Here is a 23,228-nt window from a genome sequence, read left to right on the forward strand (position 1 = left end):
TCATACACAATTTAGATATGCACACACTAAATTTGCACTAATTTGTACTTTTTGTAGCTGGCAGCAGACAAAATATTCCAAATTTAAGATTATATCATCTACAGTTGAACATCAGTGTATCTCACATAAGTGTGAGATACACTGATGTATATATATACAGACAGAGACATTTTGTTCATTTGAATTCTGCCTGGTATCTTACATGGGGAAAATATTCCACAGTTAAAAGTGCCAATAAACAAATCTAGAGACATCCTTGGTCTTTAGGCACCTACTTTGGGAACTACTGATCAAAACACTAAGGGGTAAATTGAGGGCACAACTCTTGGGTCGAAGGTAGGAATGAGCTACTACAGCTATTCTCACCTGTTTATGTCTGTCAGTGGGCAGTTTAATGTTTCTGATGTAGCCTTTTGTACATATGGATGGTCGTCCAAGTTGTGGGTACTGTTTGAATTTAATGTGTAGACATTTTCTCATCTGGACAAGGCTGACTCTTTTAACCTGGAAATAAAATACACTATAACACTGCTGTAATCCACCATTTTTGTATGTTAGGGTGCAAGAGTTTGTACGAGAGTTTGTGTCCCTTTCAACACTAAGGACCAGCTCATTGTGAAAGACACAAGAGGACAGAAACTCTGACTCACAGGGGATGATGCTGTCTTCATCTGAGCTGTCAGGGTCAATGAGTTTCTCCTTTGCCTTCTCCGTTCTCTCTTTGAACATCCTGACTAGCTCCTGAAGACGCTCGTTGACCACGGTACTGGTCTGACTGGCTGAAGATGCTGGCCGTTCTTTCAGTCTTTGAGGAGATAAAATTTGATTATGCTGATTTTATTACTGTGACTGTCCATATATTACTACTTGCTAGTACTTAAAAACTCTGAATTACAGTAACAGTTTATTGTCATTTGGTGTGTGTGTGTGTGTGTGTGTGTGTGTGTGTGTGTGTGTGTGTGTGTGTGTGTGTGTGTGTGTGTGTGTGTACACAGCGCTCACATGTCATCTGAGCTGTGCAGGCTGGACTGGCTGGGCCAGGCTCTGACAGGGGTGCTTCTTTCATCATCATCATCATCTTCACTTTGAGAGTGAATCCTCCTACTGTTTAAGTTAAGTAGACAGCAACATCACTAGTTTGACTTTGAGACAGTTCTGTCTTAGATTATTGCTTTAATGTCTCAAACTAAAATCCACCTTCATGTGGCTTTACTGTACATCATGTTAAGCAGTATTTGTAGAGGTCAGAAAGACACATAATCAAATTGTTTGCTGAGTTCTGCTTAGAAAAAGGAAAATTAGAAACTACATGCTGCTACCTTCTTTCATGTTCACTCTGTATTTGTGATTGTGAGGAATGCAAATTAGTGAGCACTAAAATTGGTAATTTAATGAGAAAAATGGCAAAGACTGGTCATTGCAAATGGCAAAAACATTGTCTGGACAGCACAATGTGTGAATAAAGAGATAGAGATGTTACATGAGTCTATACATTATTTAACAAGGGTTGATATCTTACGTCTTTGTCCAGATAGTCCTACGATGCCTTCCACTACTGTCAGGGATGGTCAGAGCAGGGTTTGAAGCAAGTGCGTGTGTGTTTAAGAGAGAGGGACGGGGAAAGAGAGAGAAAGAGAGAGGTTGTGTATAGTGTGTGTGCCAGAGAAAGCATGACATTAACTCAAGTAACAGATAAAAGAAAATCACCTACAGTGATGATGCAAGTGCAAGATTGTGATGCATCTGTTTATTGACTTTTGCTACGTTATGACAATATCCATACAGTAGCCAAAAGCACAAAAATCTGTGAAAGCCATGCAACGGTGAACGTAACATCACAACACAGAACACAGAACAACACAACCCCACAATGATTCACATAATAAAACTGTTCTGCACAACCACCGTGTGCTGGTGGTACTGTTGTTCATGTGTAGATTATGTTTCGTAGCCTTGGGACCAGAATGAAATGAATTTCAGATTTTCCTATGCAGCACACATTGTTTATGCAGGACACTGAAATACAGACAGACAACAGTAATGCTTCTATTAAGTGTGTGTACAGAAGACAGTAGAGGGCAGTAGATGCATTTAAAAAGCACTAGACAGAGGAGAAGAGTTTCACCTCAAAATGATAAATTTCTTGATTTATTAAGACCATGAATGATGATTAAACATAATTCTAGTCATTGATTTTTTTTTGTCTTTCATCTGAAAATGTTTTGAAATATAAAACCTTTAAAAACCAATTGTGTTTTGCCAGTACAGAATTTTTCATTGGATCTCATTTTGGATGAAAATACACCACTTGCCAACAGAGAACTTGCACCTTAATGCAGTGATGTGATGCTAGTTTGCATTTCTCTCTTTAATGCATATACGCTATGCACATGTGTTGTCACTGGAGAAAAACAATGAATGTTGACTCAAATTACAAGCACTATGACTCAAAAGATCCATGCAGTTTCCTTACTCTTTATCTCCTTTACTGCAGATGAAAGCATGAGGGAGGAAGAAAAAAGATGAAAGTGTAAACTGGAATCTTTTTACATTGCTACACTTGGCCTCTCATATTCTTTTATAATATGACATAAATTATCCACCACTAGTGTTTAGTTATTGCACATCATAAACCTCCTGGTAAAACATTAGATGTGAGGAAAAATAACATTTGTTACTGTCCTTACAGTAGATTACATAAACTAAAAGTGGTAGTGTTTCTCACCTTTGGCGACCACCAGAAGGGTTCACAGGGACAGTGAGGGTTGTAAGTTTGGGATCCTGAGGGGTAAGGATTTGGGGGATTTTGCCCTGCCCTCCTCCTGCTCCTCCTTTTCCTCCGCTCTCATGGTCTGAGTCGACATCCTCTACATTGACAGCGGGTCGAAGGCTGAGGCTCGAGCTCTCTAGAGGGGTTGAAAGGTACAAAATGTTTGATGAATGAAGAGCATCTCAAATAATGTGAATGTGCTTGCAATTAGGCTAAAAGGACTGCAGTAGGGCACTGCCAGGGGCAAAGCAGGTCAGTGTGAGGGGGAAGCTGATTTACCAGGACCTACAGTACATCGGGCTAATGCAAGACGATCCACCTGTGAATTAGGACACGAGTGGCCTGATAGCTTACTCATTTGGCAATCCAATCGCTGAGGCTAATAAGGCTCAGGGTTCACTGGCACAATTCTGTCTTCTTCATTAAATTCAAAAACTGTCAGTACAGAGTATGCCACCTTGCCTTGCACATTCTTTACAGTCTGTTACAGATTTCAGGGTTCTCACACACTGTCACAGACAAAATTTCAAAACTTTTCCATGACTGTTTAAGGCCCCCCAATTTTTTTTCTTGCCCTACTTGCCTGGTGTTTTTCAAATGTATAGCATTAAAACTGTAATCAAACATAATTTCAGCATCTCAAATTATGTGTTCAAGGACTGTTGGAAATGTTAAAATACAACCATAATTTCTGTTTTTATATTTTCGATAAATATAAATAAAAGATACAATAAATCACCATTTTTTTGAGAAAGGCCTGCAGGTTTGGATGGCATTAAATTATCATTATTAAGATCATCTTGTTGAACAAAAAGTGTAAGGATCATAAATATTTGTTATCACAGAGCTTATTTTCTGCAATAATCAAAAATCCAATGGAGAAATCCCATAGGCTTTTGGATGAGGGAACCAGGGTGATTTCCAGGTTAGCCTACAGAAAAACGTCACCCCTGGGGCACTCAACACAGTTAACTTCCCACTGCTGCAGATTCACCTGCTGGAACGTCTGAGTCGTCTTCAATGAAGAACGCCGGGTTAGAGAGACCTGACAGCTGGCGGGACGGTGAGTTGAGCTGCTTTGATGGGGGGCTGACAATTGGCGGCAGGCGTGGGTAAGATGGCACATTGGGCAATTCAAGGGTGCTACCGTTGGGGGAGGATGGAGACGGGGAGCGGGACCGGAGCTGAGGTGGAGGGAGAGGGGAGTGTCGGACGAGCCGGTTCAGCTCGACTTCTTGCTGATTCTTGTCTTGCTGTTTTTGCTGTTGTTGATTCTTAGGCATCTTGAGGCATAAGGCTGTTGAGACGGTTCTGGACGTTGAGGAAGTACTGCTGCGTTCGGCTGGGGAACTGGGAGAGCTTCTGCGGGATGTTTGAAAAGCTCTGGGATAGATTGGACAAACTGGGGCCCACTGCACCCTCAGAGTTTTTGGGAAAAAGCTCAGTCAGAGTCTGGGCGATATTTCGCGGGACCTGTGTCAGTCGGATCTGGGAGAACTCTTGGCGCAATTCAGGGGGTAAAGAGGGTAGGGAGGGTAAGTACTTTGTAACATCAGATAGCTGGGTGGGTAGCTTAGGCATGGGGGGTATTTTGGGAGTGGAGATGCCGTTCTCTTTGAAGAACGCGTTGATGTTGCCAAGGCACTCAGAGGTGTGAGGGATGCGCATCAGGCAGCTTTTAAATGCATCGCAGCTGACTGGAGCTAAAGAGGAGACAGGTGGATAGGCAGATATCCAGTCAGGCAGAATATAAGCATGCTGGGAGATGAGCTCTGTGGACAGTCAAACATCAATGTAGTCAGTCTGAATGATGGATTATGATCAGCAGTTAACTTAATACAAGCAGCTGCTTAGACATACAGGAATGAAACTGCTAATTAGCGCAGTAATATAGCTGCTCTTACCACCATCACATTCAGAACAAAAAAACAAACATAACAAAATAGAATAATACGTACCACCACAGTCGTCCCCAGTGCCTTCCTCCTCCTACAAAAAACATAAAGCATATGAATTAACGGCAGTAAGAAAAATACCTAAAAAGAATCACTCATCTGTGCATGATAAAAACATCACCATACAAGCATTAACATTTTAATGGTATGTTCATCCTGTGGACATTACTTTTTCACCAGCTTTTTCAGCTTTGGTGCTTTGACTGTCTTCCTGTGCTTTCTGCGGCTGCTGGGTTACAGGCTCAGCTTCTGAGCTGACTTTCTGGGTCTTGGTCTCTGGTTCTGTTTCTGGTTCTGGTTCTGCCTCTGGTTCTGATTCAGGCTCCGGCTCTGGCTCCGGCTCTGGCTCCGGCTCAGGGGCCTTAACTGGTTCAGGACTTGGAGGTGGAGAGGGGGAGTTCTGCTGTGGCTCTGCTTCCTCCTTTGGCTCTAGATTATTTGAATGATAGATTTTTTGAGATTCAAATATTAGAATACATAACAGTCAGAGATGTGCATCTGCCAGATGTTGATGATGTGGATATTATTGAAATACACAGTGATGTGAAAGATCTATCTACTTTGATTTGGTGACTCTTTTCAATTACAATATTTTAAAGGTAACAATGCTGTCAGCTCAAAAGAAATTAAAAAAACTACAACAACAGTGTGCAGTGGTGGGTGTCTGCATTTTGTCTAAGTCTTGACCTGGTTCTGTGGTGGCAGGTTCCTTGGTCTTTTCAGCAGGGCTCTCTTCTTGTCTGCAGAACATGACAGGGAACAAATTAGTCAGACACTTCATGTATCAGGCTGTCTGACAATGTGCATGTTCCAGCACTGAGGCCAATCTTTAGTTGGATCGGTGTAACGTGGCTGGCTGTATTAAAAAAAGTACTTCAGTTAAGATGAAAATGATTTCTAGGGAAAACCTTTAGAATAATACATAATTTACACTGTACATTTCCAGCTATGTTTGAAAGTAATGTCAACATTTACAAACACAGGCAGACATTTTCCAAAGTACTAATATTTGACTTGTTTGTACCCTCTGAATATGTTTGTCTATATCTGAACAGGTTGAAAACACATTTAATTGGTTTGAGTGTAATTTGGATGTGGTTCACTTTTAAAGTGAGTAAAAGAGTTATAATACAGATAATAAAGGCAGCACATTAAGGAAATAACATGGGGTTTATTTATATTATATTTAAGGGTAGATTTGCCTTGTTTTCAGCATTATGTATCTAAGTGTTTAATTAATGGCCCAGCACACAGATGTAGTAACAATGACAAATTATTTTATAGACTGCACTTATGATGCTTACAAAAGCAAGAGTGTGACTAATTTTATTTAAACTTTATGCTCCCCTCCCCTATTCTTTAATGAAAGATGGCTACAAACTAAGACACTGAAACACAAAATAGGTTGTTGACTGTGACGCTTTCATTTGATACTTGAAAATGCAGAAGCATTAACTTTTATTAGCTGGTTGTGAGCATAAAACGGCTGACTTGTTGACCACCTGTAGCTAACAAGCACGCTTATATAACGCGAACTATCTGTTTACATCAACACAGTAAGAAAGTTAGGGTTAATTAATAGGTCAAAGCTGTTAATTTGCAACGTATATTGGCCCATTACCTAAACACGGTCTGATCACTAAATACTCACTTTGTCTTTCAATATTCACGCGCCTTAATCGTTAATAGTCCCCACAGAAAATGTCCACGAGCACCGAGACACGACAAATAACAGAAACTCGTCTGTAGGGTCGTGTAAACCGGATCAGGAGATTTTAGAAATTTTAGAAAAACAACGGGAGAAATGTTCCGTTACATATCCGTCCATCATTTTCCTGCTGCGTCTCCAGACGTGAAACAGCAGCGGCAGGTGCGCGCTGTTACCGGGGGAACAGTCGAGAGGGGAGGGCGACTGTTGCCAAGGGAAGCTGTGGTTGCTATGGAACGGTGGTGTGATGCTGGGGCAGCACGCTGCAAAGATCGCATAACGAGAACCCGCGGGATTTAGCATCCGAAAGCCAGATGAGATGACTGTGCTGGATCAACCAGAGATCGGGAACTGAATTCATTGGACTGGAAGTGGAACTGGGTATAGTGGGGCTCTGGGATATCTACAGAGGTGGAAAGTAAGTGTAAGTTTACGTGAGTACTTCAGTATAATTTCAAGTATGCACTTGCACTTAAGGCAATTTGATTTGTTGTTTTATTTTTTATTCATTATTTCGTGATAGGCCTTCTTTATAGCCTCTCTCTATTCCACTACATTTCAGAATATTGTAGATTTTTTTTACCCCAGTGCCCTTTCTGATAGAGTTACTTTGCATGCTCAGATTTAAAGGTCCCATATTATGCTAATTTTCAGGTTCATACATATATTTTGGGTCTCTACTAGAAAATGTTAACATGCTTTAATGTTAAAAAAAAACAAAAAAAAACATTGTTTTTCTCATACTGTTGGCCTGAATATACCAATGCACATCCCCTGTCTGAAACACTTAATTTAAGCACCTTTCTCTTTAAGCCCCCTCAAAAAAAAAAGAAAAAAAAAGAAAAATGCTGTGCATTTCGCTTCAAAATGAGCATTTTGATTCTTTCACAGTTTTTTTTTTACAGCACCTATACCTACTTTATATCCAAAATACAAGGAAATTTGACTTTTTACAATATTGGACCTTTAACATAGATGATACAGCTCCACCTTCACCAGTTGTAACATTAAAATGCTGCTTATATTTTAATAATAATAATAAAATTATTTAATGCTCTGAAAAGTGCCATGTTGCTCAAATATAACAGTGGCAATTCTAAATCCAGGCTTTTTACTTGTAATCAAGTATATTTTTCATTGTGGTGTTGCTACTTTTACTGAGGTAAATGATCTGAATATGTCTTCCACCACAAAGTTTCTGTGATTGTTTCATCATTAGATCAACAAGCTGCTCAAGACAGTGACAAGATGTGGACATTTCATCTTGAAATTAAGTTATCTGGATCAAGCATGAATTTAGAACTCTTTTGAAAAAAAAAAAACAACAACAATATCAACACTGATGTATCTAATCTGTCTATCTAGGCACAGTACAGGAGCTGTATGATGAAAGACAAAGTGGGTTTAGGGTCCTACAAGGATTTCAGGAAATTTAAGGGTGGAGAAGTCTTACTCTGGGACTTCATTTTGGTCCTCTTCAAACTCCTCTTCCTCTGGTACTGGCAGCCTGGTCACAGTAAACATGGAGTGTCACATAATATCACAAGGATGCTCCCATTACCAATTGCACAAATGTGGAAACACATACACTAATAGAGCATAACTTCTTACTCTATTTCAGGCTCCTCATCCAGTAATTCTTGACTCCCCAGTGAGAGTTTGATGGACTGTCCCTCACTGGCCATCTGTCTAATGGCCATCTCAGCTGTCTGCCTGGCCACCTCTTCAGCCATGCGTGCCATCTCCATGCGCTCCAGCTGCAGACTGAAGACAGACAGGACACACTGATGTGATTGTGCTGTGGGGTAAATGTTACTAAAACCCTCTGGCCCAACACCAAAGCAGTTTAACTGAGCTTTTTCACTATGCAATGACCACTGCATTTACTGCTTAAATTAAACTGCATAGACAGGGAGACTAAAAGGGCACAAATGCTTTGAGCACCACAAGCAGAGTGCTGTCTAGTTCCATTATACTAGAGAGACGGCAGACATCTCTACGGCTGATATCTCAAACACTCAGCATCTCACACCAATACAATTCGACAGCACTATGTTTAAGAGGAAAAATATGTAGTTTTAATTTTGGAGTGAACTGTCTCTTTAAAAATGGTATTTAATGTTTACAGCATTTGTTACTGAATTTGCACACGGCCTGTTGGCTTAACTGAAAAACATGCTATCAGGTCCAGCATTGTGACTACTCTTTAGGACTTAATTTTATTCAATAAATACTCTTAACTAACTTGCAGTTATTGAAATTTGTATGTGATATAATAGAGGGTAGTTATATCTAGTGAAAGTGACTTGAAAATGGTCAAGGACTGCAGCTCTGACAACATCAATTCTCTTCCTCTTCCCTCCACTTACCGTTCCTCCATGGTAGCCAAAGCTACACCTTCGGCCTCCTTCTTGATGTTTTCAATGAACGGTGTCCAGCGGCCCGTCTGGGTCTCAGCATCTTCTAAAGATTTTGACACACTCTGTGACGGCTCTGGCTCTTGGTCGGTGCAAGTCTGAATCTGCAATGAATTGCACTGCGGCTGCTGCGTCGCTTCCTGCTGTTGGTTAGCTGTCGGTGATGGTGGAGTCAGTGACGTGGGTAGTGCTGTGGCTTTGGACTTATCTTTACATTTCTGCTGGCACTCATTGTCGGAGTCCACGTCTTCTAGTACCATGTCAGGCTTGAGTTTGAACGAAGCTACGAGAGGGTGACAAGCGTGTGCAAGATTTGTGTAAGAGGACACATGATTGACATTGAACATGCTGATGACAGAGTTGGTTTTGGGTATGGATGGATGAAGAAATTAAATGGATACACATCACAAGCTGGATTTGATCTTACATCGAAATGAAAAGATCTACTATACAGCAGGGATACTCAACTTGCTTTGCTTGGGGGCCACTTGAATGAGAGGAGGCCAGAGGCCAGTCAGTGCAGCCTTATACATGTCAAGGATTTTAGGACATTTTTAGGATTCTAGGACATTTCTAGGATTTTAGGAGGTTTCTAGGACTTTAGGGCATTAAGGAGCTTAGCCCTGACACCAGAGGATCCTCCACTGGCCCTTATAGTATTTTCATAAACAAGCTCTATTTTGACACTGTATGCACTCTAGCACCTTCTGTAAACTAAAAGTACAAAAACATTTTCCATTGTGATTAACTTTATTTTTTTTCTATTGTGAATTAGAAAATGGTTGGGGGGGGGGGCACTCAGCACCCTATCTTGTGCCAGATTTGGTCTCTGCAGGACACATGTTGAGTATCACTGCCACACAGGGTTTCAGGCAGGACCGTTTATGACACAGGTATACATACACGTACACGGATGTAACGGACATGATGGAAGGTGTTATTGATAAGACCACCACATTACTAACTTCAATGAATCTTTATTACTCCTGCAGTATCCTTACATTACAGTATGTAATAACATGAATGTGCTCTACTACATTATCTGCATGATAGTCAACATACTAACAATGTGAGTGAGTATGGCTCCTTCAAATCAAGACACACCTTCTGAAATTACACCAAATCAGTTCCCCAGAGCCACAGTTCACAGTTCAAGGCCAAAGAAATTGATCAAGTGGATCAATATAGGCCAATCTTACATTTGAGATGTGCAACCACAGTTAAACCAGTGGAGACTAACTTTAACATGATCAGGACACACAATGAACAAAACTTTCTTTGAGAAAAATAAGTAAAAGATTCTTCTGGAGTACAATACTACAATTTACACTAAATATTAGCGATAAATACAGATATAGTTTATACTTTTTCCATATATAACACAATCATAAATGAACATAGCTGCCATTTAATTATTATTTCCAGATTTATGTGAATTGGGAAAGGAAGATTGGACATTTTAAGCTGAAATTTTCCTAAACATACGCATATTTGTGTTTAAATTAATGACCAGTACATTATCTTTTTATCTCCTAATGCTCTTTTCCTGGATATGAAAATGGCATCATGAATATTAAGTGTGCATTGACATAGGTTAAAGCACAGTAAAGTAACATAAAAATGTTCTGTTTACAATCTTTTGTGTATGAAACCTACAGTCGTTTCAGATAAATGGCATTGACTCAATGTTTCTGTTAAACAGAAGACGTGCAAAATTCACATCACAAAGACTGAAAACCAAAAATCATCTAATTAGCTACAGAATATACAGTACACGTTTTAGTTGTAAATTAGTGCACACATTTTAAGATGTAATACATTCATATGAAACTGTATTGAGTACAGTAAGGTGAGTTGAATATATCTTTATATTCTTGTGTTTTACAGCTGCCTAGTGTCTGTCCTGAGCTGCACGATGCACAGCACCTGTAGCTCTCCCAACAGTACAACATGTCAATTGGTATCTTTCTGTTTGTGTGTGTGTGTGTGGGAATCAGAGCGTCCCCCAGTCGTCTCCTCCTGCTGTTTAAGGGGCTCGCAGCGCCTTCCCCCCTGAAACAGATGGAGAAGAGGCACTGAGTTAGGCTCCGACCGTCCGACCAAAACACCTCTTCAAAAACTATGGGGGGAAAAACAAAAGGGTGCTTCAACAGAAAACACATTTAAACACTGTCCAAACATTACACTGATCCACAAAGAGGAGTACTGGCCGGTATATTTCACCACTAAAATAATGACTTTAATAAAACGCACCCCAAGTTATTAAAGAGATGTTTTCTGCTTGCTGCATGCATTACTCTGCAGTGACCTAACATATTGTCAGAGGAAACATAATGTGATATAGACCCACTTGATTGAACTGTGAATTGTGGCATCTGGGAACAGCCGTACTGGCAAGAAAATGGCAGGCAGAAGGTTTTTTATGACTACAGGAAACAATTAAGTGAATAAAACTTAAACTCACCTTTCTGTAGAACTTGACTTGCATCCTGAGAGGAAAAAAGAACATTTTTTTAATCAAAAAAGAAACTGTATGAGTTGAACAACTACCAATATAGTTCTAAAAATTAAGGTGAGATAAGTGGTAAGGAAAGGTTGACAGATAAACCCTTTGAAACTTGAGCAAAATGGCTTGATATCTTTCAAAAACATGGGAATAAGGCAATCACCAACTGCAGAACAAATACCTAAAATTTTTTAAAAAAGACAAAAAAGTAAAAAAAGAAATGAAAAAAGAAAAGGACACAAAAAAGAGCTTAAAAGTAATAATAGTCCCTAGCTTTTTAAAAATAGCACAATGCCTTTTCCCCCCAATGTTTTACAAAGAAAGCAAACCTATTTGCTCAAGGTTCAAATGTTTAAATGCTTGTGAGAGCGTCTGAACGCAGCACAAGAAAAGTGATGTCAATCCAGGTTAAAAAGGGTAAAGAGACAGGAAGAGGAAAAGGAAGATAGAAGCATTTATTTATTCTCAAAAGTTACATGAACGTCATCTTTGGGTGCAATAACAGGCTGAGGCATCTTCAGACCCAGTCCCGACACGAACCAGCCAACCATCCTGTCAAGAGACAAACTAATTAAACTCAGCTGTTTCACAATATAGATACAGGTTTACATTTTTTGTAACATCCCAGTCTCTTCAATTATACAGGTTATTTTTTAAAAACAAAACAAAACACAGTAAATTCTTTAATCACTGTTGTCCATGTATTGTTGTAAGATGGATAGATGGATAACATATTTAGTCAAGACCCTCTCGTCTAAAGCGTTATGTGCTCCAGATGTGCTTATGGTTTGTGACATCCACCTCCGTCTTAATAATTTCGAGATCATAACAGTGTCATTTCATCCTTTATCCTTTCTCGTGGAGAGAGAGTGAGAGATGAGAACGTACCCCGAGGTCTTGCTGTCAGTATCCAGTGAGATTCCACTGAGAGATTCAGGTGGTGGAGAAAAAACTAGAGAGAACAGAGAGACTTGAAGTTCAGCGTAAAAAAAAGTATTCGTCAAATAAAAACAAAATATGTCCTTAGATGCAATGGACATTCAAAGCTCAAGGTTTCAAGGCATGAAGTTATTTGTTGTGTCTGTCAGTGTCAGTGCTTGCAGGTTTATGCTGTGGTTAAAACACATGCCCACAGGGTATACTGGGACCTGAAGGTCCAGTGTGTAAGATTTAGGAGGGATATAATGGTAGAAACCGAATATGATATAATGTTTTTGTTAGTGGGTAATCACCCGAAAATAAGAATTGTTTTATTTTCTTTTAGAATTAGCCGTTTATACTTACATAGGGAGCAGGTCCCTGGTTTATGGAGAGCAACATGTTGCACTGCTTTGTTTCTACAGTAGCCCGAAACAATCAAACCAAACATTGGATTCAAACACGGCCTTTGCATTGTTGCATTGGTCACCGTACTAAGAAGCAGAACTGCAATGAGCAGCGCCAGAATTACAGTTTGTAATGTGAAAGTGATTGTTTCTAGCCGTTTAAATCACTAGATCCATTTAGTTTGGAGGGGAAGCGACCTCTGTGGATAATTCTGTTTCTGTTGAAAACCCCCTGAATGCCTGGCTCTTAAGTTTTCAGAGAAAAAAGGTGACCCCACATTAGCATGTGTTGATTTAAAATGAAACTGCTCTATTTGGTTGTCAATCAGTTTAAATCACCAGGTCTGTTCTGAGATGTTGATGGATCATTCTGCTCATGGTAAACTCCTGAACGTCTGGATCAGAAAAGGGTGAGCGTGTGTTACTTATGAGAGAAAAGAGGTGAGTATGTTGTGGCAACAGCCCATCTCTGAGATGCCAAGCCACGTCAGAGGTCCGCTGATTTGTAATGTCAAACTGCTTTATTTGGTGTTTATAGCGGTTTTAATCACCTGTTTTGTTTATTTTGGAGAGAAAACGACCTCTGTGGATAATTTGGCTGCTGATAAAAAAACCTCCTGAATGATGAACACTGAAGGAATTCTAGCCAGGAGAGGTTTTAGATGGCTGCAATCTGCAATCCACCCCCACAAAATCACCCTAAATTTTAGACACATCACCTTTTAATGTTTGTGTGAGAGAGTGTGTATTTACTTTTATCCAGAGAGGAGCGGGTGGACTTGGTCGATGGTTCTACAGGTACGGCACCAGGGGGCACCATAACAGGGTGAGGGACCATCTGCTTTATCCAGCTCACCACACTGCAGCAGAAACAGAGAAAACTCAGCCCCTTACATGTTAAATGTTCTTCTAACCACCTGAGTGTGAACGTGTGTATGTGTCTTTGATTCAGATTGTCCAGTCAAGTCCAGCTGATGTCCTCTGGAGATGTCAGGTGCTGTGAGGCAGGTTATGTGTTGGTGTGTCAGAACAGGTAGTAAGAGGTTGTTTACACTCACTTGGGAGGGAATTGAGGGGGTGGCGCCACCTCCGACTCATCCTCTGACAGGACCTCCACCACAGGGATGTGTGGGAGTGGGTCAAAATCTGGACAGACAGACAGACAGATTAATCAGACAGAAGAGATCAAATCAGCAGTCAGGATGGAAAATTGCTGCAATTTGATCATCAATTCAAACACCACTTTTTGTGTTGATGAGGAACACGTACCTGGCATTGATTCTACATCATAAACCTAGGACAAAAGAGATAAAAATGTACTTAAAGTCAAGCAAAAAGAGCATGGTTATAAGATTTTCTGACATTATTATTGTAGCACATTAGGGAGAAAAATATGATATTATTTATGTATAAATAATTAAGATAAATGATCTCCTCTACTTTATATCCATTATGTCAATGCGAGCCCCGCAGAGGTCAATGGTGGTCTGCAATCTGTTATGTCCACACAGAACAGTCCACGTGTGTCTCCCAATGCAAGCCCCAGGGACGAGCTATAAATGGTGCTCAATGGAGCAATAAACCTCAAGTTCCACAGGGGCCCCTTTTATGTCCATAACCACAGGACAACATGTGCACTAAAAGCTCAGCCAAGGAGAGCTTCAAGTAGAGCCCTTATGGGCTGAAGCTAAAATCTGAGATTATCTCCTAGATTAATCCTCAATATAAATACATTTTAGTGCAAATTTTAGTGCTTGTGCTTGTGAATTGTATTTTGTCTCCCCTTGTGTCTCTGTCTGCAACTTTGTATTCTCACTGCTGACTGTCTTGGCCACGTCTCCCTTTGAGATTCTTAATCTTAATGGGACCAACTTGGTTAAATAAAGGTTAAATAAAAAATATCTTTAACTTTTGGATACATGAAATGAAACAACTGGATCATATGTTGCCTCCAGAAATTACAGGATATTAAAAGCATTTTGACAAATCTTTTCTGAGGAGTTGTCTAGGTGTTTATCAGCGCAGCCCTGAGGCCTCGAGGTAAGAGCGCTGTCACATGAATAGACTGGTTTAAATGCAGTGAGGTTGATGGGGGGTTTAATCTGACTAAACCCCCTGTAGACTCCTTAATAAACCTAATCCTTACACATGATTAGTCTAATAAGCCTGTGGGACGGCATTAAGTTGTTTGAGTCAAATGTCACTGAGTTCCAAGATGCAGATTTTCTTGCTGCTGCTTGGCTGAATTACTTGAACATGAGTAACTTAAAAACATAAAGCGCACTGTTCTTCTTATGTTATATTGGTTTCTGGACTGAAAAGTACTGTACTAAACTGTTCTCTATAGCTTGCTGTTCCTTGATGTTTTGATATCATAGGATTATCTGTAGACACTAAAATCGTAGCAATACTGACGTAGTTAATATGAGGTTTTGGTGCTTTGAAGTTTAATCTGTATCACTAAATAATGAAGTCTTTGTGTCTCACCTCAGTGTGTTCTTCTTCATCATTAGTCTCTTTGTACTTCTCCTCAGGCTGAGGCAACACCTTGGTCAGACCCTGAGCGACCCAGCCAATCACTCCAGCCCTGCGTGAAAATATCAGTTGAATTGACCGTTGAAGAATGTATTTAGGGTTTCAGTTTATGGCAAGTTGGATTTAAGTCGATTTAAGACTTTTTAAATGCCACTTGAAGTGCAATCTAAGACTAAACAAAACGGGAAAAAAAAAAGTGGTAAATTATTTTTAAAAAAGTTACCAGTTATCTCTGAGATTTTACTACGCATGGTCAGAAATAAAAACAATTAATAAAATCCTACATCCCATGTCTCAGCATTTTTAATATATTAATTAAGGCCTTATTTTTAGATAAATGATTTAAATGCTTTTTAAGAGTTTTTAAGGATCCTAAGGGAGCCTTGCATTTGGCATTAAAAATGCACTCTTATTTAACCATACCGTACCTTTCTCCATCCTCTTCGGACTGGTGGACGCCAAAGAAAGAAACAGAGAATTAAAAGAACTTAGATGCCTCAGAAAGTGTTTTGCAAATCTCCCTCCTATTTTGTCTTTTTTACCAATTATCCAAAATTATCTACTGTAGTAGTTCCTTAGATAAAATGGCTTCTCCAGAGAAGTTGTAGCATTCACACAGCTTGATGGCCCAGCACACCCACGCTTTTAAGTTACATTAATAAAGGAGAGGGCACATGCCAAAATAGACAAATTAGATATACAGTGCTTTATATTGTGAAAACATTTGCCTCATGTAGACAACTGAATAAATGATGTTGTATCTCATATGAGGTGAGTTTGTGCACATTGTTTCATCAAAATGTGTCTCATGTTCAGGAAGGACACAACTGGCACACATCTGGCATTTGATAAAAGCCAAATATTGGCCATTTCAGGACATACTTTCATCAGTATGAAGATTTATTAGCATACATAGATAACATTTCTCTTATGATGATAATTAAGGAGATGGCCTGATTTGGACATGAGTAGGCTCCATGTCCACTCAAACATCTACATACTCACCCTGCCATCATCGAGTCGAGGGGAGCCAGAAGGTTGCGGCAGGGCGCTGACGAACCCATTAGACAGCCAGCCTAAAACTCCAGTCTGGGACTGGCTGTGGAGGAGGTGTAGAAAGATGCAAAGATGTCAGTATCAGTATTACTCATTAAGTCAAACAGAGAAACTAATGAACAAAAAGGCTTTACCCGTCTTCTGAATTCTCATCTGGGTTTTTCTGTGAATTCTTCCCAGAAGAGTTCTTGGCAGCTTCGTCTGTCCCGGGAGCTTCAGGGAGTTGGGGGACCACTTTCGTCACCCAGTTAAACATCCTGTTGAATGAACACACACACACACACACAACAGAGTCAGCCTCTCAAAAACCCTTTATCAAACATTGTTGATAATGCTGATGATAATCATAATAATTTGTTCATAACTCTCCTCATGTCCTTATTAAAGTGGCCACTCCAACTGTCAAACCCAGAGCCCTCAAGTGGAGCTAATGAGGTCTGATAACGAAGAACGGCAATCTGCTTCGTCATTTTTAGCCCATCCTGAAATTTCTCTCCCGATAGTCTTGACTATGTTTTTCACAAGAAACCATAAAACTGACTTTTTTTCTAATCAAACACATTTACATGTTTTAAAAAATGATACATGGTGCCTGAAAAAAAAAATCAGGGGGTTCCTTGATTAATCATTAGCAGTTGAAAAAACAAGTTTGCAAGGTTTAACCCGTTGAAAAATGAATCAACATCAGTTTTCTTGTGCTGCACTCAAACACCCTTTGCAAGTATTTGAACCTTTGAACTCTGTGCAATTTGGTTTGATTTCTCTCAACAACTGCAAATTGCAAGAAATAAGTAGATTTAGAAAATGATTTCTAAAATTCTAGGGAAAAATGCTCATTATCATAATTTTACATATTTCAAGCACATTTTCAGGCCATTCCCTTATGTTTTTTTAATTCTTAACTTCATTTTAATTATCTATTTATTTATTTTTATTTTTCTGATTTTCAGGTAATTTTCTTGCACATTTTTCTACTTCCTTGCTAAGTTTTGGGTAATTTCGCCGTAAGTTTCTCATTGCCCACTTCTTGTGTAATTAAAAGAAATCAGATCAATACGCGCAGGTTTCAAAGGGTTAATGGAGACTTGTGTTTTCAAGCTTTGACCAAGAGAAGAGACAGAAATCAGGATCCTGAGTCAAAACTCAGAGGGGAGTAAAAGGCAGAGGGGCAGAGGTTAATTCAGACGGTAGTCACCATAAGCTTCTTACCAGCAGCCCCCACAGCAGGTGACAGATGGTTAAATCAGTTTGAAAAGGAGAAATCAGTAACAAATAAACATGTAGAGGACATTTAAACTGGCCCAGTGCACTGATTCAAGATAGAGATTTACAGAGCCTGAAGGAGTGCCACTTGTCTCGCTTAATCTCAAATGTGCGTATTATCCGCTGTGACAGTTCATCAACCCGTTGAGATAATCCACTTCAGCAACGGGGCAAAGAGCCACTGAACCCGCACGATGTCCTGCTAACTGACAACAACAGACAGGTTGAGGGCAACTAGGACAACAGTTGAAAAAAACAAAAAGCTTCATATATCATCACCATAGACTTCCCAAGGACGACAAAAAAAGGTCTACATCATGTATCTATTTAATGTCCTGAGCAAAGAGCAATCTGTTAAAAGAGTCCTTCATATATAATGAACTTAGAATACAAACCCAAAATGTTACAATGACATCTTTCCAATAAGTCACTGCTTTATTCTTGCATCTAAACTTGATTTTTAAACGTTTGCTGGAGCTACATGTGCACATTAGACACAGTGTAGCTCCAGGATGAGTTGTTGTTGTGATCTCAGTGTGTGATTCCTGACACACTGTCCCAATCTGCAGAGATCAGAGGGGCCTCTTTCTTGGCCTAATCTCAGATTCGTAGCATTGGATTAAATAGTGCATCTCAGTACCCCCGACTAAGCCTTCCTTGCTGCGTAAAAGCCTGGATCAACTCCTGACATGTCTTCATCACATGAGATCATTTTCAGTCATCAAATAGCATAAATACGAGGAAGAAAAGGATTTAATTCTTTATCTACTGATTGTGTTTGTAATTTAGGAAGGATACATGCATTTAAAACTCTCTGTCCTCACAGGAGATCTGGCAGTAGACTTATAAACGCAAATAAGAAGCTCAACACAGTACGCACCTCAAATCAGCACTCAGGCATTCATTTTACCACCCAAGAAATTTTTATGTTAAACAATGCATTCGCCTACCTCTGTGCAGAGTAACAAAGACTTGATTTTCTTACCTGCGTGTCTACAGGTGGTTCTGCATGCCGGTGGCGTAGAGATCCAGCACAGCCAGCGCAAGTCTGCTGGGATTTCCACAGTGGCTGCCTGGAGCTAACGGGATTACCCAGCACCACCTGAAGGTCAAGGCACAATCCTGGATCGTGAGCCATCACAGATTAGCGGCAGAGAAACGTATCACCAGGACATCATCCCTGTAACCTATACACTGTTATCTCTCCCCCACCACGCAAGACAGCAACAAGCAACAAGTGATGACTCCCACCTCCCCCCGACTCCAGTGATTTAAGATAGAAAGTGCAAGTTTTTCCTCCAGTTACAGACTAGAAACATTCAAACAAATTGCAAGAGGCAAACCAAATATTTGTAGTATTGCCTTATGCATCTGGATCATGAATTTTGGTTTGCAATAAAGTGTTACACTCCGCTTCTCTACCCAAGAGGGGAATTTATGTGTGATGTATATTGTCTCAAAATTGATAGAATTTGTTGAACTATATGCACAATGGCATATGTGGCAGCTAGAGTCCCCTACACCCTCCAAAACCTTGTCATCTCTGTTCCTATTATCTCCCATCCCATCCTGATTATAGTTTTATCCCCAAGTGACGCAGGGCCACTTGCAGACTGGCCAGCGATGAGCCACATAAACCTTTTGACTAAAGAGCAGTCAGGAGGAGACAGAGGAAAGTAAAGCTTATTAGTTAGTGTCAGGGTCTCACCGGGCCTCTCTTGATCTACTTTCTCTCTTGGTCCTGAGGATATATGCAGACCCCAGCTCAGACATTGTTTCAAAAAGCTTTTCCACTATAAATGCAGGCAACCATGTCTTCAATATGAGCTTAGAGCAGGAATCCTCAACATGCTATGTGTGGGGGCCACTTTTACTGAAATGGCAGGAGGCCAGGGGCCAGGATGTTTTCTAAGATTTTAGGATGTTTCTTGAATTTCAGGACATTTCTCAAACTTTATGACATTCCAAGGATTTTTGGATGTTTCTAGAATCTAGAACATATCTAGGAATTTAGGACATTTGTAGGATTTCAGGACATTTCTATGATTTTAAGACATGTCTAGGATTTTAGGATGTTTCTAGGATTTTATGACATTAGGGGTTTAGCTAAGACCTCTGTTTGTGGTGCAAGGGATCCTCTACAGACCCTTTTTCTGTTTCTTTTTTTAAGCTCTATTCTGATGCTGTTTTATGCACTCTGGCACATTGTGAATACTAAAAGTACAAAAACAATTGTAAATACATTCGTTTTTATTGTGAATTAGAATATGGTTGAGGAGCCATCCAGCACCCTGTCTGGGGCCAGATTTGGCCTGTGGGCCATAAGTTGAGGATCACTGCCTACAATTACATAATTTTGAGGTAAGCCTACTGTACTTTAATATTTCTTTTTTCTGCCATTGTATGCTTTTTGTGATTATTATTATTATTTTTGGAATATATACATAAGTATGGCAACATTCAGGTAAGTAAACAGCAATACAGTAAACAAATCTAAACTACTGTGAACTTCTACTCCACAATTCAGAGGAAAATACTGCAATTATCAAACTAAACTCAGCTACTTTTAATTGGCAGTTTCTGTTAAGACAAATTGAGCTACGGCCACGCTAACACATCTGTCAGCCTGTAACATCCTAGGCGATGCTGTAAGCTACATGCTAACGTGCTAACAATGACGATGTTAACATGCTAATATTTGACTGAGCTAAATGCTAACATCAACATACTAACAATGACGATGTTAACATGCTAATATTTCACTGAGCTAAGTGCTAACGTCAACATACTAACAATGACGACGTTGACATGTTAATATTCAACAGTTTACCGTCTATACCTGCTGGGTGTTTAGCGGCTGTAGCTAATGTTTACCTCACAGACTGTACCCTCTTAGTTTAGCATGTTAGCATGCTAAAATTTGCTAATTAGCCTTAGCTCTGGTAAACACAATGTACAGCAGAGGCTAACGGGGATGTCAATGTGTTTGCAGGTTTCTCGTCATGAATGACAGCGCTGGACAAATCAGAGAGTATATTTACCTGATGGCGGCACTACATCAAGAGTTAAAGAGCCAACAAAATTATTACAATTCATCCCGAGGGTCTGGACCAAAGTGATGGACCAAGCAGACAGACCGACATTTTCATCTCTACAGCCATGTTGCCTGTTTAAAAACCTTTTTTCTAAAGAAAGAAAGAAAAACATAAAACAATATTCTTATTGTTATTGATTAAACCAGTGTTTCCCAACCTTTGTGGTGTGACTACAAAATAATAAATAAATACAAAAGATGTCTTTTGTTAGCTCCATCATAGAGACTGTTAAATTTCAGTAGACTAATTGAAATAAAATAAAACATTATATGTTTCCAGTGTTTCACAAAAAAGGAATGATTAGTTATACATTTTTTAAAAATGCGTTTGAAATGTACGGTGGCCCTGAGGATCAAAAAACACCCACATTGCCCAAAACAATACAACATCTCCCAAAATAGACTGTAATGTAGTGTTTTTGAAAATGTTGTAGCGTTTCATTAAATGTGTTTCGGGAAATGCTGTTGTGCTGTGCAGTGTTTTAGGTAATATTGACGTGTTTTGGGAAGTTTTGTAGTGGCCCTGTAGGGTGTATTTGAATGCAGAGCGTTTACTCCTAACGTGGTATTCTTACACTACTTTGTTTATAATTCAGATCCATGGCCTACTTTTCCCACAACTATTTGCCTGTGAGTATGGAGAAAGGAAAGTAGCGCGATGGATTAATGGGAGACAACAGTATGTCCAAAAAAAAAAAATGAAAGGGAAAAAAGAAGGAGGAGCATCGAGATACAGATGGACAGATGAGAGGATCGTTGAATGCATGGCACGATGCCTGACAGTGATTAACCAGGACTGCCCTTGTTACTGATGGATAAACAGGACACGGCACATTTAATGCAATGGCCAGTATTGTAACAATGAAAGAATAAACTGCAGAAATTGTAAAGTTAACGGGGATCAAAGCAAACAACCATCCGTCATGGTAAACTGTAAATTTAAATTTGACAAACACGCAGGTAATCAAAAATCCACAGACAGGTGAAAAACCGTTCAGCCGATCAGACAGGCAGATAGATCTCAGCGCATCAGGTGAGGCCAGGTATTGTGTTTGAGAGTGGCAACTACAGAACAATTTATGGTGCTGATGAGGTAGGAGGAAGTCGACAGATCCCATTATGAGCTCAGCAGGGGATAAGCTGCGAGAACAAGTCCATGACACAGACCCTTGGCCCATGGCTGTAATATGGCTGCACCGTAGCGGCCTCAATCCTAATTGAACATCTGGCGATGGGACATAGGGCAATTTGGGCAAAGGGAGAGGCAGAGCTGGAGTTTACAAACTGAACAATGGTCTCTAACTCTTGGGAAATATTGCAGGAAACCATGTTTCTTCGCACTCTATTTTGGGTTAAATGTTTAATTTATTGTAGAAGAGATCAAAAAGAACAGTGGATTTCAATAGTGTAAGAGATGTGATTGAAAAACAGAAAGAAAAACAGAGTAGATGAAAGAGAAAGCAGATGCAGAGGTAATGCTGTAGTGGATGATCTGTGATGGAAGCTAATCCTGATTACCTCTGACATAAAGAGTGCAGGGAGGTGCTCTCTCTCTCTCCCTGTCTTATGCACACACACACACACACACAAACACACATCGCATCTGTTTATTGTTGGTTTGTTTACTCAAGGAAAGTAGAAATACCACAATGTACTCCATTATATGTAAAAGTTAATCTCAAAGTTGATCTCAAAGCAAATTAAAATTCTCATCATACAAATTTGTCAACTTTGAGAGACTTATATTGTTACATAACTGATATTTAAATCACTTATAATGATAAACTGTTTGATATCGTAATCTATAAACATGCATCATATTTCACAGATGAAAAATCTTAAATACCCCCCCATGACCATATGTACATGGATTACTTACCCTGTGTTATGTTGATTTAGTGAAGAAGACTTTGTTTTAATTGCATAATTCAAAAGGTAGACATTTTTTTATGAATTTAAGTAAACGGGGTCAGCATTTAATGACAGCAAAATGATATCTAAACATTCATTTACAAACTCACACAACTCATGCAGTATTATCCAGATTTACTTTTTTTTTTAGTTGCATGCTCAGTACTTCTTAAACACATGCATTTTTTTCTAAAATCTTACTAATACAGATTAATGCAGACTATTAATACAAAAGTGTTTTATATAGTAAGGTTTGCTGTTTGTTATCCCTTCTCTCTCTCTCTTTCACGCTAATGCTGTCTTGTCGAGTAAAGGCAAAATCTTAAAACATGTGTTTGGGAAGTATTGAGCATGACACTGGATAAATTGAATTTAACATAATATTGCCTGAGTTGTGTGAGAGTTTGCAAATAGATGTTTTGATATAGTTTTGCTGTTGTTATATGTGGTCTTCTATAACTTTAATTCATCAAGATTTTTTTTCTGTTGTTCGCCTCTTTGTTAACTGTGGAGGCATGTGGGTAAATCAAAGTCATTTCAGGAATTCAGCGTAACCTGGGGTGAGTAATTGATGTGCAAATGATTATTGTGGGGTTAAATATTTCTTTAATCTGCAAAGTAACTCCAGCTGTAGATATATGTCGCAGAATAAAAACATGAAGAGTATTTCTCTATAACAAATATATGA

At 39.4% G+C, this 23,228-nt stretch overlaps 1 protein-coding gene across 3 annotated transcripts in view; it reads right to left on the minus strand.

The window, feature by feature from the left end:
* Window positions 1–20,789, minus strand: part of LOC121950155 (uncharacterized) — a 32,193-nt gene extending 11,404 nt beyond the window's left edge. For 2 of the 3 annotated variants that reach the window (XM_088080121.1, XM_088080120.1), the window contains exons 1-23: window positions 20,577–20,789; window positions 18,521–18,637; window positions 16,407–16,529; window positions 16,222–16,315; window positions 15,645–15,664; window positions 15,169–15,268; window positions 13,951–13,975; window positions 13,740–13,827; window positions 13,435–13,541; window positions 12,245–12,308; window positions 11,833–11,908; window positions 11,315–11,339; window positions 8,803–9,133; window positions 8,045–8,197; window positions 7,887–7,940; window positions 5,413–5,465; window positions 4,895–5,154; window positions 4,729–4,759; window positions 2,726–2,906; window positions 2,474–2,488; window positions 1,520–1,555; window positions 1,003–1,104; window positions 651–805 (exon numbers count right to left, since the gene is read on the minus strand). In XM_088080121.1, coding sequence (XP_087936247.1) covers window positions 651–805; window positions 1,003–1,104; window positions 1,520–1,555; window positions 2,474–2,488; window positions 2,726–2,906; window positions 4,729–4,759; window positions 4,895–5,154; window positions 5,413–5,465; window positions 7,887–7,940; window positions 8,045–8,197; window positions 8,803–9,133; window positions 11,315–11,339; window positions 11,833–11,908; window positions 12,245–12,308; window positions 13,435–13,541; window positions 13,740–13,827; window positions 13,951–13,975; window positions 15,169–15,268; window positions 15,645–15,664; window positions 16,222–16,315; window positions 16,407–16,528 — 2,092 coding nt within the window. In that variant the 5' untranslated portion in view covers window position 16,529; window positions 18,521–18,637; window positions 20,577–20,789. The remainder of the gene's footprint in view (window positions 1–650; window positions 806–1,002; window positions 1,105–1,519; window positions 1,556–2,473; window positions 2,489–2,725; window positions 2,907–4,728; window positions 4,760–4,894; window positions 5,155–5,412; window positions 5,466–7,886; window positions 7,941–8,044; window positions 8,198–8,802; window positions 9,134–11,314; window positions 11,340–11,832; window positions 11,909–12,244; window positions 12,309–13,434; window positions 13,542–13,739; window positions 13,828–13,950; window positions 13,976–15,168; window positions 15,269–15,644; window positions 15,665–16,221; window positions 16,316–16,406; window positions 16,530–18,520; window positions 18,638–20,576) is intronic. The other variant, XR_015776999.1, reaches the window with a different exon arrangement.
* Window positions 20,790–23,228: the final 2,439 nt, after the last annotated feature.

This window comes from Plectropomus leopardus, chromosome 7 (assembly GCF_026936395.1).
Source record: "Plectropomus leopardus strain MGB_pleo_1.0 chromosome 7, ASM2693639v1, whole genome shotgun sequence".
In the NCBI taxonomy this organism is placed as follows: Eukaryota; Metazoa; Chordata; class Actinopteri; order Perciformes; family Serranidae; genus Plectropomus; species Plectropomus leopardus.